We start from the raw sequence: 14,410 nt of genomic DNA on the forward strand, positions 1-14,410 counted from the left end.
TTCCCAGATTACTATGTAAAGCGTATGGGCCTAGTCTTTTATGTTGGTAACTATAAAGACGGGAAATTAAGCCTTTAGTACCCTCAGAATCCTCACATAGGCCTTTGAAAAAGGAATCCTCTTAATATCCCACATTTAATGTCCAGCGTTGACAAGAAATGCTTCAGTTGAATGTATAAATATATATTCTATGGAGGAAGCTGATAATCCACTGCAAGGTGTCTATAAGTTTTAGTTATAATGTTCTACTTCAGGTATGCTGCACTATTTCCCATCCCCCATCTTTCTTTACTATCAGCCACATGCAGGAATTTCTGGCTGGTCACAAACTCTGATGGTGCCTCCTGTTGCTACAGCAACTCAGCTACCTGGTATAACTTGTTACAAATGTAATTTACTGAGAAGAGGTATGGCAAGGACACCAATTGCAAGCCTCTACTACATATGAAAGACCCAATTACAAGTCTCCAGCACATATGCAGCACCTATGATTGGTCCAGGGTAGAGGAGAGGTGGATGCTCACCACAGCCTATAAAACCACGCTGCAAAGAAACTCTGAAAAACTAGGCATGCTTGGAAAGAGTTTCAGATCTGTCCAATGGCCTATTTTTTCCCAGAGGGGGTGCTCTCCCCCCTTCGTAGAAACTAATTCTCTACAGCTAAGAATCTTTTTTTCATTCACTCTTTCTCTTCTTTCTCTCTGTTCTGTGACCTTTGTATGAGGAATAAAAACTTTCCTTCCTCCTTTTTCTCTTCTTTATATAATTAGTCTGATTACTTATAATTACCAGAGGTACTGATATTTGATTTTGTAAGTTTGTTACAACTTGAAACTGATATCTGATGCTGTGCTGGTGGGTAAGAATAAAAAGCTTTTTTCTCTAATATCTTGTAATATTTTGTAACATGTTCAGAGAATAGCAAACCAAATGCGCAGCCTAGTACAAAAATGGGTACATAATGGAATGAGAGAGTCATCAACAAACTGTCCCCCAGGAAGACCCACCTAGAAACGTTCCACCTGTCATACAAGGAGGGAACAATGGATTGTCCTTCACTGGGGAATAATGAGACAATGGTGACTCCCTTTAAGTCCCAACAAAATGAAGTAGTGTGAATAGACGGGCAAAGATCTAAGGACAAATATCTATTTATAAAGAAGCCACATAAGATGTTTCAAATGAGGTCCCTACCAAGGCCTATTCCAAATGCACCCAAGGCTGTGGCATGAGCCTGAGCTGCCCTATAATATCAAAGTAAACGAGGAATCCCCTTTACCCACCCTCTCCCTCCCTATAACCCTTCTAATCCCATTCTATAAATCCATTATTGGTCTGATAATGCATCCCCGCCCCCTCACAGTCCCCAATCTCAAACATCTCACATCTCCACAATACAATGTAAAAAGTAAACATTGCGCCCATCCAAAATTACATATACATCCTTCTTTCTTTTCTGTAGTGTCTGAATGGAAAATGGAAGGGATAAATGGGAAGAGAAGAGTCCTCCAGTGTACCATATTAAAATGGACACATTCATATGGGGATGAGGATAGCAGACCAATTCTATCACTGAGGTAGGATGATTTCACAAAATTAAAAAAAAAAAAAACTTTCTGCTACAGCACTTATTCCACATATCCTAAAGCATCATAATAGTTTGGTTCACAAGTAAGGCGATAGCTCAATCAGTTATAGAATTTTATGAATATTTGTCTTGCTGGTATCTCCATGGGTCTGTGCACCAGCCATATTTAAAATGCAACTCTCCAGAAGCATCAAGCCCAGAGCCAATGCAGCTACCCGTAGACCCACATCCATAAAAAAATTAGCACTTTGTCCTGACTTCATACAAACATATAGGGTCTGCCCCCTGTAACAGGCTCATCAACTGACCCACAAATCTCTTGCTATCACTTCTTCTGGACAGACGCAACATATGAACCAATAGGATAATCCAAAACACACAAAAGCAAGAGCCAGCTTTTTCATCATTCTTGAAGAGTAATCATTAAGTATTTTTCTACATCATAAGGCCCGGGGAGACCTTGGCCTGGCAGAAACTGCACTGGAAAGGGGGGGAACAGTATTTCTCATTTGTAGTCAGCTCTGTTGTTATCTAAGTAGGAAGGGGATTTGAATGCTAACTTTACACCTGAGGATTGGTAAAAAGGATTTAATACCTGTTTAAACCTTCAGTGGCAAGAGGTTAAAAAAATGTGTCCTCAGGCTTCTGACCAATGCTGAGGAACTGTGGGGAAGGGGCACTTTTTTTTAATATATGGTGGGCATGTACTGTGGTTCAGTCTTACTGGACATCCATTTTGGATTTGGTGCAGCAGATACTACAAAAGCATTACCAGCAGGGGACAGACTGCTACCTGCTGCATTTCAAGCCAGTGGACATTATTATAAGTTGGCTCTACATTTCTTTACAGCAACTAAGCTGTCTTTGGCACGCCACTTGAAACAAGAGGCAATGCCACATATTATTCAAAAAGTGGATTTTCTTCTTCAAATATCCAACTTGACTGCACTGAGACATGGTCGGTTGCTTTTTCAAAAATCTGGCAAATTTACGAGCACTGGAGATCTCAATCTGGTCTGTGAACCCAGTGATAGTGGCACGATTCCAAGGGGGAGGGTTTTGGGGTGTACGTGCATGTGTAGAAGTTATAGCAGTATTTTTGCAATATTTTGTGTTACCTTTTTACAATAAACTTAAATTTAACCCCCCCCCCCCCCCCCCCCCCCCAAAAAAAAAAAATTTTTTTTATTACCAAACAGTGCTTGTAGAATCACCTGTTTATGAGCAAAAATCAAGAGTTTAATGATGGGGTGTGGATGGGAGCCCTCTGAGCATATCAGACCTACTCTGTGCACCTTCTCGATTCTTAACAGTCCCGCCACTGACGTGTTTTTGGACCTCCTTGAATGCCAGCTTGATACTGTCCAATGTTCATGAACAGCTTCCACTTTATTGAAAAAACTTTGTAATTTTTGTCCAAAGTGGCCTCAACTGCCACTACCACATCTGCTGTTATTTCAGCCATCCATGCGCAGACAGCAGAAGAGCTTGAAGGGTCCGCCATCTGGTGTTGTTTCTCTTTTTCTCTGCACTGTGATTTAGATGGCACTACTTCTTCCAATGTATCCAAAATCAACTAATTTGCGTACAAAAAAGGTCTCTATGCGAAATAAAACTATTACCAAATATATATCAATGCTTTTTAGCTGCTGCTCCTTCTCGTGGCGTCATGCAATCTCCAAGCATGTATTTTGTTTTATATTGTGATTTTAAATTTAAATGGGCAGTATTCACAATGGAGACGGGTAGTTAGTAGGGGTCTGTGCTAGGACCGCTGCTTTTTAATATATTTATAAATGATTTACAGATGGGAGTAACTAGCGAGGTAATTAAATTTGCTGATGACACAAAGTTATTCAAAGTCGTTAACTCGCGAGAGGATTGTGAAAAATTACAGAAGGACCTTACGAGACTGGGAGACTGGGCGGCTAAATGGCAGATGCCGTTTAATGTGAGCAAGTGCAAGGTGATGCATGTGAGCAAAAAAGAACCCGAATTATAGCTACGTCATGCAAGGTTCCACGTTAGGAGTTACAGACCAAGAAAGGGATCTGGGCGTAGTCATCGATAATACACTGAAACCTTCTGCTCAGTGTGCTGCTGCGGCTAGGAAAGCGAATAGAATGTTGGGTATTATTAGGAAAGGTATGGAAAACAGGTGTGAGGATGTCATAATGCCGTTATATCGCTCCATGGTGCGACCGCAACTTGAGTATTGTGTTCAATTCTGGTCACCGCATCTCAAGATATAGCAGAATTGGAAAAGGTGTAGCGAAGAGCGACTAAAATGATAGCGGGGATGGGACGACTTCCCTATTTAGAAAGACTAAGGAGGCTAGGGCTTTTCAGCTTGGAGAAGAGACGGCTGAGGGGAGAAATGATAGAGGTATATAAAATAGAGTGGAGTGGAACAGGTGGATGTGAATTGTCTGTTCACGCTATCCAAAAATACTAGGACTAGGGGGCATGTGATGAAACTACAGTGTAGTAAATTTAAAACAAATCGGAGAAAAGTTTTCTTCACCCAACACATAATTAAACTCTGGAATTCGCTGCCGGAGAACGTGGTGAAGGCGGTTAGCTTGACGGAGTTTTAAAAGGGGTTAGACAGTTTCCTAAAGGACAAGTCCATAAAGCACTACTAAATGGACTTGGGAAAAATCCACAATTACAGGAATAACATGTATAGAATGTTTGAACGTTTGGGAAGCTTGCCAGGTGCCCTTGGCCTGGATTGGCCACTGTCGTGGTATGTTTACTAAGGTGCATTAGATTTTTTAACGGGCCTTTAAAATTAAGGTGCGTTAAATGCTAATGCGCCCATACATTACTATGGGTGCATTAAAATTTAACGTGTGTCAACCATTAAGGCACTTTTTTAAAAAATATATTTTTATTAAGGTTTTTACAAACTTCAAACACATGCTGATAGCAACAGTTTAACCATTCTCCAGATAACCTATCCCCCCCTCCCCCACCCACAACTATTGCTATTAACCGGAATCTTTACATAATACATCTTTACTCTATAGCCAGATCAAGGAGCTGTCAATAATCTGGGCGCATCCAAGTCCACACCATCAGCTAGTCTCCATGTTGCATATTTGTCCCATTGTTTATAGAATTGAGCAATCCGCCCAGTCTTTATAGCTGTCATTTTGGACATTTGGTAAATGTAGTCCATCTTATGTACCACCCTTATCACTGGTGGCAAAAGAGGTTGTTTCCATGCGGAGGCTAGTACAATCTTTCCTGCTACCAACCACATGGATGCCAGACGATGTGTTGCTGATGGTATTCCTGCCGGTTGAAAATGTAGTAGACATGTCTCCATCCTCAGGGTATAATGGTTCCCCGAGAACTTTTCTAATGTTCAAATTATTTCTAGCCAGTATGTCTGCGCTTTAGGACACGTCCACCAAATATGAAAATATGAGTCATATCTCCAATTTCTCTGCATCCTCTCCAACACCAGCCATTCTCCTTCTTATACATTTTTGCTATCTTGTTGGGTGTCAGGTACCACTGATACAACATCTTATAACTATTTTCAACTAAGGAGCTAGAGATAGATGCTTTAAGCAGATACCTCAGTGCTTTGTCCCAGCTGTTACTATCATGTTTCTGTTGCATAACTTTTTCCCACCTCTGGGTGTACCGCTCTAGTGGGTTTAAATAGGATCCTAATGCTCTATATAGACGGGAAATGCATCCCCTCTGACCTCCCCCTCCTATGGCCTTTTCTATTGCCATATCCTCAAGAGCTAGCTCTCTTTTAGCCTTTCAATTTACATAGTCCCGGATCCTGTTATAATGATATAGGTGGGACATTGGGAGTTCGAATTCCTCGTGGAGGTCTGCAAATGGTATCATGCTCCCCTCCTCCCAAAATTAGTGTAGTGCTACCAGCCCTTTCTGTTTCCATATTCGGAACACATGGTCTGCTGCCCCTATGGGACAACCCATAACTGTCTGTATTTTCATACGTCTGAAATGTTTCCTGCCTGGCAGCAGCTTCTGTTGTAAAGTACTCCAAGTCTGGAGGGGGAAGCGTATTGCGGGGGGTGCTTGTCTTATACATGCTATCAGTTGATTCTGCAGGGCCCATAATATAGCATCTGGTCTTTCCATCCTCAGCCAGTATTTCTCGATTTGTATCCAAGGAGTTGAGAGGTTGGAACCCCATGCCGCTAACACCCGTAGCTGTGCTGCTTGATAATATTGTTTAAAATTAGGTACCCCCATTCCCCCCTTATCCTTAGGTTGAAACATAATGTCTGCCCTCACCCTGAGTGGTTTGTGTTGCCATATATATGCAAATACTTTATTCATGGCATTACCTCTACTGCTTCCAAAACATTTCTTTCGTCATCTACAGCACAGATACAAAACCTTTGATAGGAGCATCATTTTTACTGCCGCTATCCTGCCCATCCATGATAATTCTAGCCCTTCCCATCTCTCCAGTTCCCGTAACAATTCCCGGACTTTATGTGGAAAGTTTGCTTTATATAAATCTGTTAATCTAGCTGTAAGGTTAATCCCTAAATATCGTAGGCCTCGAGTGACCCATCAGAAAGGATACTGCTGATGTAGCGATAGTGTCAACTCCTTAGAAAGGCCCACCCCATAATCTCTGACTTATCCATGTTCATCCGAAATCCTGCCAACTTCCCATACTGTTGTAAACTCTGCATCACCCCCAATAGCGACTCCTGAGGGTGTGTCAATGTAAGCAAAATGTCATCCGTAAACAACATGATCTTATATGTCTCTTCACCTATGGTTAAGCCATGTATGTCTACGTGCTGTCTAATATGTTGTGCCAATGGTTCCATTACAAGTGCAAACAGTAATGGAGACAGCGCACATCCCTGATGAGTCCTCCTCTCTAGGTGTATGAGATCAGATCTTGAACCATTAATTCACAAAGAGGCTACAGGATTCAAGTATAATAATGAAAGCCATGAGATGAACCTTTCCGAGATACCCATCTGCTCCAAAACTGAGAACATAAACTGCCACTGGACCCGATCAAACGCCTTTTCAGCGTCTAGGGATAATAACAATAGAGGTTGTTTTGTGTCTCCCGCTTCATGGATCAAATGGGTGGCTCTACGGATATTATAGAAAGTCTGTCTCCCCGTTATGAAACCCGTTTGGTCACTATGGACCAACTTCGACATAACCCGTTGTAACCGATGGGCTAGGATTTTGGTGAAAATTTTATAGTCTGACCCCAGTAGGGAAATCGGACGATAGGATCCACAACTTTGAGGATCTTTTCCTGGTTTCAAAATTAGTGTTATATTTGCTAGCCGCCATGAATATGGCAACTCCAAATGAGGATCCATTTCATTAAATACTCGGACTAATACCGGGGCCAGAAATTTGCTATATTTTTTGTAAAATTTATTCGTGTATCCATCGGGACCCGAGGCTTTCCCATTCGGCAGGTCCTGGATGGCCCACTGTACCTCTTCTAGGGTGATGGCGCTGGATAGTGCCTCTGCCTTCCCAGCTGTCAACCTTGGGAGTATTACCTGTGTTAAGTATTCCTGGGTTTCTTGTGGGGTAGCTGTTTCTTCAGCCTGGTATAACCGCTGATAAAATTTAGAAAACGCGATCTTTATTTCCTCTAGTTTAGTGCATATTTTCCCCTCCTCTGTTCGAATGGTATGTATATAGGAATTTAGAGCACGTTTTTTGAGCTTATGTGCTAGCAGTCTCGATGGTCTGTTACCAAACTCAAAATAGGTTTGCCTAGCTTGCTGTAAACGTTCTACCACTTCTGCTAACTGTAGTTCCCTAAGGGCTAATCGAATAGCATGCATCCATTCTTGAGAGCGTTGTGATAGAGGGCATTGTTGGGCTTGCAGGGTCAATCCTAGCAGTTCCTCCTGTAGTGTTTGTGTTTGAGCGTTCGCTTGCTTCTTCATATATGTCTGTATCGCTACAATTTTCCCTCTAATCACTGCTTTTAGACCTTCCCAGAGTATCTGCTAAGTTACCTCCCCATGATCATTGAAATCTAAATACTCCTTTATCTCTCCCTCCAAACGTATAAGCATCTTAGGGTTCGCCAGCAACTCATCTGAGAACCGCCATGGTGGAGTCTCATGTTTCCTGACCGTCCATTCTAATTCTAATAGAACCGGTGCATGGTCCGACCATGTTCGTGGGAGTATCTGTATATCCACTACTTTAGTAAATATGTTTGGCGGTCCTAGCCACATATCTATGCGAGAGTGGGAATCATCAACCGCCGAATAATATGTATACCCCCTGGATTTTGGATGTATTTGTCTCCAAATATCTATTAATTGCCAAGTACCCAGGAATGTATGTAGTTGGGCTCTATCAGACTGGGCATATCGCACCCCTCCTGTTGAGTTATCTAACAATGGATGTAACGTCAGATTGAAGTCTCCTCCTATTAATAGAGTACCTTTAATATACTTGCTTAGGGTTTTAGAAACTTCCTTGTAAAAGGTACCTTGATGGGCATTGGGAGCGTATATGTTTAATAGAGATAGTATTTCAGTTCCCAACTGAACCACTAACAGTAGATAACGACCCTCTCTGTCCCTTATTGTTTCCTGTACCTGCCATGGGTGCTTGTTAGTCAGTGTTATAAGGACTCCCTTTTTCTCTTTATAATTAGATGCAAAGTATATATGGTATCTTTTACCCCCCTGGCATAGGTGTTCCTTGCTTGGGAGCAAACTTTTTCTTGAACAAAAGACACATCCAAAGACACATCCGCTTTTAAGCGTTGTATCTCCTTAAATAACATCTGTCGCTTCATAGGAGAGTTTAACCCCTTAACATTAAGGGTCATACAAGTTATGTTACTCAGTTCCTAAAATTTAATGGAAAAATTATGTCCAGTGTTTATGTGTTGACAGCTCCTAGTTAATCTGATCTTTCTTTCTCCTGATCCGGTCATCAATTCTTCCTGTTTATCCCTTCTAGTACCCACCCCTCCCCTCCATCTCCCTCCCCTTCCTCCCTGCTATGTGACACATCTGTTATTCTTGCACAGGTGTGTTTTCATGGAAGGGACCTCACCCCCCCCTACTTATGCATGCAATCATTTATTGTATTCCCGCCGCTAACGTTCATCATGAAAACATTTTTAAATCGAACCATACATTTCTCTTTTTACAGAATAATGGTATAACGGTATATAACTCTTTATATCTTATCACATATTAACTCTTCTAAGGATATCCTATCGGAAAGTCTCACTCTGTATATGATCCTTTCGTTTCAACTGCAAATCTTCTTTTAAATCTGGTGCTGCTTCTCCAGTTTCTTGTTCAAGATCCATTGGTGCCCGCCTTAGGCCTGAGTCGGGAGTCTGACTGCTGCCGGAAGAGACGTCCCCTGCCTTTGGTTACTCTTTGCCATCGCGGCTTGGATGGATTGGTTTTAACGGGTTGATGTGCTGTATTCTCTTCTTTATTGCCGAAAGCTTCTGGCAATAGCTCTTTTGCGTCTTCTAGGTGTCGAATTTGATGGAGTTTCCCTTCCTTATAGAAGCGCAGAGCAAAGGGGTAACTCCACCGATAGCGAATACCTTCTGCATGTAGAAATTGGGTGAAGGGTTTTAGCTCCGCCCTTCTCTTCAAAGTGCAGGCCGCTAGATCTTGATAGCACTCAATAATACGGGATTCCCATTGAAAGTCTGGTGACATCCTGGCTGCCTGCATAATTTGTTCCTTTAACTTAAAGTCACCAAAACAAGCAATAAGATCTCGTGGTTTATTAGCTCTTGCCGCTTCCAGCGCCCGGTGAGCCCGTACAATCTGGATCTCTGAGGGGTCTACTGACTTTTATCATTGCCAACCATGCACTCGCGATTTTTTGCACTACTGTTTCGCAGTCTGAGTACAGTGGCACTTCTGGTAGCCCTCTGAATCTCAGGTTATTTCTTCTATTGCGATTTTCAAGATCCTCCAACTTGTCCCAGACTTGTTGAAACTCTTGTTTGGATTTAATTGCGTGCTGATTTAGTCCCTGTATGGCCTCAGCTTGTTCTTCTATCTTTTCTTCATTTTCTGCCACGCGGACGCCCAGAGCCCCGATCTCACCTCTCAGGTCCGCCCCCAACATCGCGAGGTCAGACCGCATTGCTTTAAGATCTGTCTGAATTTCCTTTATCCAGGATCCGATATCTCGCAGCGTTGTCTCCTCAGGATCTGGGCCGTCTCCCGTTTCGAACAAAGGTGGGGAGTTGTGCAATTGTTGTTCTGTTGAGGAGCTGGGTCGTCGATCCGCCAGAGCGTCGCCATGTTTTTTCGCCAATGCGCTTTCGAATGCGAACGCTGACAAATCCACCACAGAGGCTTGAGATGACATTGTTATTCTCACAGGTAGTAGGTTCGCTCACTAATCAGCGTTCTCTATCTCGGATACAGCCGTTTTAGTGGGATTGGTATGCTATATTTGCTCGGGGTGCGACGGAGCTCTTGGCTTAGGCTGCCATCTCCGTTGGTGACGTCACTTCCTCCAACCATTAAGGCACTTTAAAAACACTAATGCGCCTAAGTACACATACTCCTAAGAAAGGCTTACCGAGGTTGACAATTTTTTTAAACACCTTTCTTGAAATGTGTCACAGTAACAAGTTTAATTATGTCAGAGAAATAATAAATTGCTGTGATCAGTTTACAATATTTGACTTGCTTCCTAGAGCCATACCTGTGTTTTGAGTGATCTGGCGTTTTGTGATCATCTGTTTGCACTTTGGATCCATAGTTTCACTATTCTTGTTTTGCTTCAAACAGATCAGTATGCTTTTGGAATCTGCATCTGAGCAGAATCTCTGTAAAGAGGAACAGAAAACATATTGAGCCAGTGACTGCAACAACAGACTACAGTTCATAAGATGATTAACATTCCACTCTACCAATGACTATCTTTAAGCAAATTGCTACATCCCTATGTATCCTACACCCTCTTGAAAACAAGGTGTTTTCTCAATAAAGTTTTCTTGGTTAGCAAATTTAAAAGACTTCTGATATAGTAACTAATTGGTAAAATGTTCTGTGAATACTGCCACGTGATGGAAGGCCAAACATTACAGATATGCATTTTTTTTTTGTTTAGGTATATGCTCATGCAGCAAGGTGATAAAACAGCAGTGATATACAGATAAATGTGAATTATTATAAATATCACTTTTATATTACACTCTTTCAGTTAAATATTGTACAAAGCAGGTCATAGTTTTCAGGCTTATTCTGCTTGTTTTACTAACACATGCCTTAAAACCGAATGCAGTGCAGGAGTAGCCTAGTAGTTAAGACACACAGCTGATAGACAGGAAAGCCTGGTTCAATTTTTGCTGCAGTTGTTCCCTGTGATCTTGGGCAAGTCACTTAACCCTTGCTATGGAGAAAGGAAGGGCCAGCCAAGGGTTCCCTCTGTCAGGTTAACGCTGCCCACGAAACAGGCTCTGAAATCAGCCTCCTCTAAGTCTGTCTCGCTGCACCCTACGCCTGGAATAAACTTCCTGAGCCCCTACGTCTTGCCCCATCCTTGGCCACCTTTAAATCTAGACTGAAAGCCCATCTCTTTAACATTGCTTTTGACTCGTAACCACTTGTAACCACTCGCCTCCACCTACCCTCCTCTCCTCCTTCCTTTTTTTTTTTTTTTTACATTTGTACCCCGCGCTTTCCCACTCATGGCAGGCTCAATGCGGCTTACATGTTGTACACTAATTGATTTGATTACTTTATTTTTTGTCTATTAGATTGTAAGCTCTTTGAGCAGGGACTGTCTTTCTTCTATGTTTGTGCAGCGCTGCGGTAGTAGTAGAAGCTCCACACACAAGCAACACATGCTCCACCCAAGGGAGTGTCAGGTAGTGTCCCAGGGCTGCTTTCACGCTTGGACACCGCTGTACAAGATAGTATGGCGTGGATGCCTAGCACAGAGTAAGCCTCTGAACAGGAAGTTTTAACAAAATAAATGGACTAAAACGAAGGGCAAGATGCACAAAAGTCCTCGTTAGAGCCGTTCCGTACCGAATTCCATAACAAATCGATACGGAACGGCTATGCATGAAGGAAAGGGAATGCATAGGTTACTTATGTCAGACGAGGGCAGGCCCAGGAGGAACGGAGGGACGTCCGAAAGATGCGATGCGATCAGCTGTTCTTCCCTGTGCTGTGCAGCGACTTCACACAGAGGTGAGAGGCGCTGCACGGGCCCGGTGGAGGGGGGGAAGCGGTGATGACGACCTCAGGGGGGGTGGCGGGGGCAGAGGATGGCGGGAGGCGGAGCTGAGGAGAAAGAGAGGAAGGGAGGGGGGGCCGGGGCTGCCTAAAGTTTTGATTTTTTAATGCAGGGGGAGCGGGGAGCAGCGGCGACCTCTGGTGGGGGGGGGGGGGGGCAAGGCCGTCCATAAAGGACGCTCCTGACGAGCGTTTTTGCCCCCTCCCGATCCTTTTTTTTTTTTTTACATTTGCGGGGCTGCCTAAAGTTATGATTTTTTTAATGCAGGGGGGAGCGGGGAGCAGCGGCGACCTCGGGCGGGGCAGGGGAAGGCCATCATAAAGGACATTCCTGACGAGCGTTTTTGTCCCCCCGCAATTTTTTTTTTTAACATTTTACTTTTTTAAGCCGGGCAGCCCTAACGAGAAGTACAGACCTCTCGTTAGCTTTCCCAGAGTTTTCCAGCGTTAGGGCAAGCGGTAATCTTTGATGTATCTCATTTCAATAGGGTTTCTACACAATTTGCTCATCTGCATTCCGTTTTTGTTTGCTGCTACCGTCGTCGGAAATTGGGCTTTAATACATGCCAGGGTTAAAAACTTGTTCGTTAAAGGCTCGTTTAGTTTAGTGCATCTTGCCCTAAATTATAAGCTTAGCTCCTGATCGTCCACAGCAGAGGCTTAGCAGGGAGGGTGCAAGGGGTCCAGTCGCTTCCCCAAATGGATTTTTAAAGAAAATGGTGTCTGTGCGCAGTGGTGTGCTACAGTCGGTTGTTAAATGTTCATGAATTTTGAGCCGGTTGTAGTGCTTGTCAGGCGTAAGCAAAGCAGCTCTGCCATAAACAAAAGTGGAGACAAACAAAGCAGATCAATCAATGATATGGTTCAAAACTTTATTTTCAGAGATTCGCCCGACACAGACTGTGTTTCGCCCACATGGGCTGCGTCAGGGGCTCTACAAAAGCAAATAAAATCAAATAAAATTAAAAACATATATATTTGTATAATACTATATCATTATTATTTTGATTATGTATGTTTTCAAGTAACATTATAGTAATAGACTTCTCATATTAAGGTATTCATCCAACATATATGCCATTCCTTTCTGAAAGAGATAACTGATAACAAATGACATTTTAAATAAGTACTGCCATAGAATCTTTTCTGTGTGGCCGTTGTCTTGTTGAATCATATGGTTTATTTTGGTCCTTTTAATATTTTATTTTACCTTTTTTGTATATATATAATTATAATTGACATTTTAAATGTATTATAAATATATATCGCCATATATATATATATATTTTTTTTTGTGAGTTTTATTGAGTGATAAAATTGTATGAGGTATTTTGTTATAATTGTTGTGAGTCTGATTCTTTATATATGTAAGTATAAATGATATTTCATTATGCTAATTATTGTTTGGACTATTGTTTTTATGCTATCTAAATCAGTTATCTCTATTTCAGATTATTATCATATGCATAACAGAGAATTTATGGTTATGTCTTATTTGTGTTATTTAAATTTGTATGTTTGTAAACATAGGTTTATGCAAGTATTTATGTTTATTTCCTCGACGATATTTGATTTCTCCTTCCAAGTGTTTGATTGATTTTATATATCTGATATGGTTTCTTTTTCATTATTAACGCTTTATGATATAGTATTATACAAATATATATGTTTTTAATTGTATTTGATTTTATTTGCTTTTGTAGAGCCCCTGACGCAGCCCTTGTGGGCGAAACACAGTCTGTGTCGGGCGAATCTCTGAAAATAAAGTTTTGAACCATATCACTGATTGATCTGCTTTGTTTGTCTCCACGTTGGATTTTGCGGATCGCTTGCCATCTTGTTTCTTATAAACAAAAGTGGTCCCTACTTTCCAGGTGCAAGAGGAGCATGGTGGTACTTTCGGACCTTACCGCGAGCATTTTATGACGTGACAGCTGATTGTTTCTGCTGGCTGCTCTCTCTGTCAGAGCATCAGTGCACAGAAGTGACTTTTCCTATGCCAGATCGCTAAGAGCACATGACAAAAGCAGTCTGCAGCTGCACGTAATTAAGTACTAACAAACAAAAAAATCACCAGAAAGAATGTGCTGTGAAATCAGTTAGGCATGCAAGAGGCAGCATCAAGGAAAGCTAAGCCATTCTTACAAAAGCCCTGGGTGCAATATCTTTTGAAGACGCTTGTAAGCTGAGGATTGCCAAGAATGTTGCTATCCTGACATAGCTTCTGCATTTTCTAGCCTTGTAAAATTCTGTGATCCACTTTTAGAGCCTGAAACTGATGCTGAACTAATATGCCAGCAAACTCCATATGTCTTGAGTCAGATCAAAAAGCAAGAATCGGCTTACAGCTAAAGCAGTGTGAAATACTACACCTCTATTTGAATCTGAATGCTCCAGTTTCTCAATTGCTGCTTCAGTAGCACTGACACAGCCAACTTTTGAGCAGGTGTCCTGGAGAAGTGAGGGTAGCCCCCCCATTAGACTGCCTCACCCTATTTAATGTGCTCATGAGACCATAAGGAAAAAAAAAAGTTATGATGAGTCACATCAAGGTCTATGAAGCCCAGCCCAAAGA

The 14,410-nt window shown here is 42.0% G+C and overlaps 1 protein-coding gene across 1 annotated transcript in view; it reads right to left on the bottom strand.

Annotated features, from left to right (window-relative positions):
* Positions 1-14,410, bottom strand: part of GLG1 (golgi glycoprotein 1) — a 435,835-nt gene that overhangs the window by 85,671 nt on the left and 335,754 nt on the right. The window contains 1 exon segment of the mRNA XM_030203623.1: positions 10,295-10,418. Within this exon segment, the coding sequence (XP_030059483.1) occupies positions 10,295-10,418 (124 nt within the window).

Source organism: Microcaecilia unicolor, chromosome 5 (assembly GCF_901765095.1).
Source record: "Microcaecilia unicolor chromosome 5, aMicUni1.1, whole genome shotgun sequence".
In the NCBI taxonomy this organism is placed as follows: domain Eukaryota; kingdom Metazoa; phylum Chordata; class Amphibia; order Gymnophiona; family Siphonopidae; genus Microcaecilia; species Microcaecilia unicolor.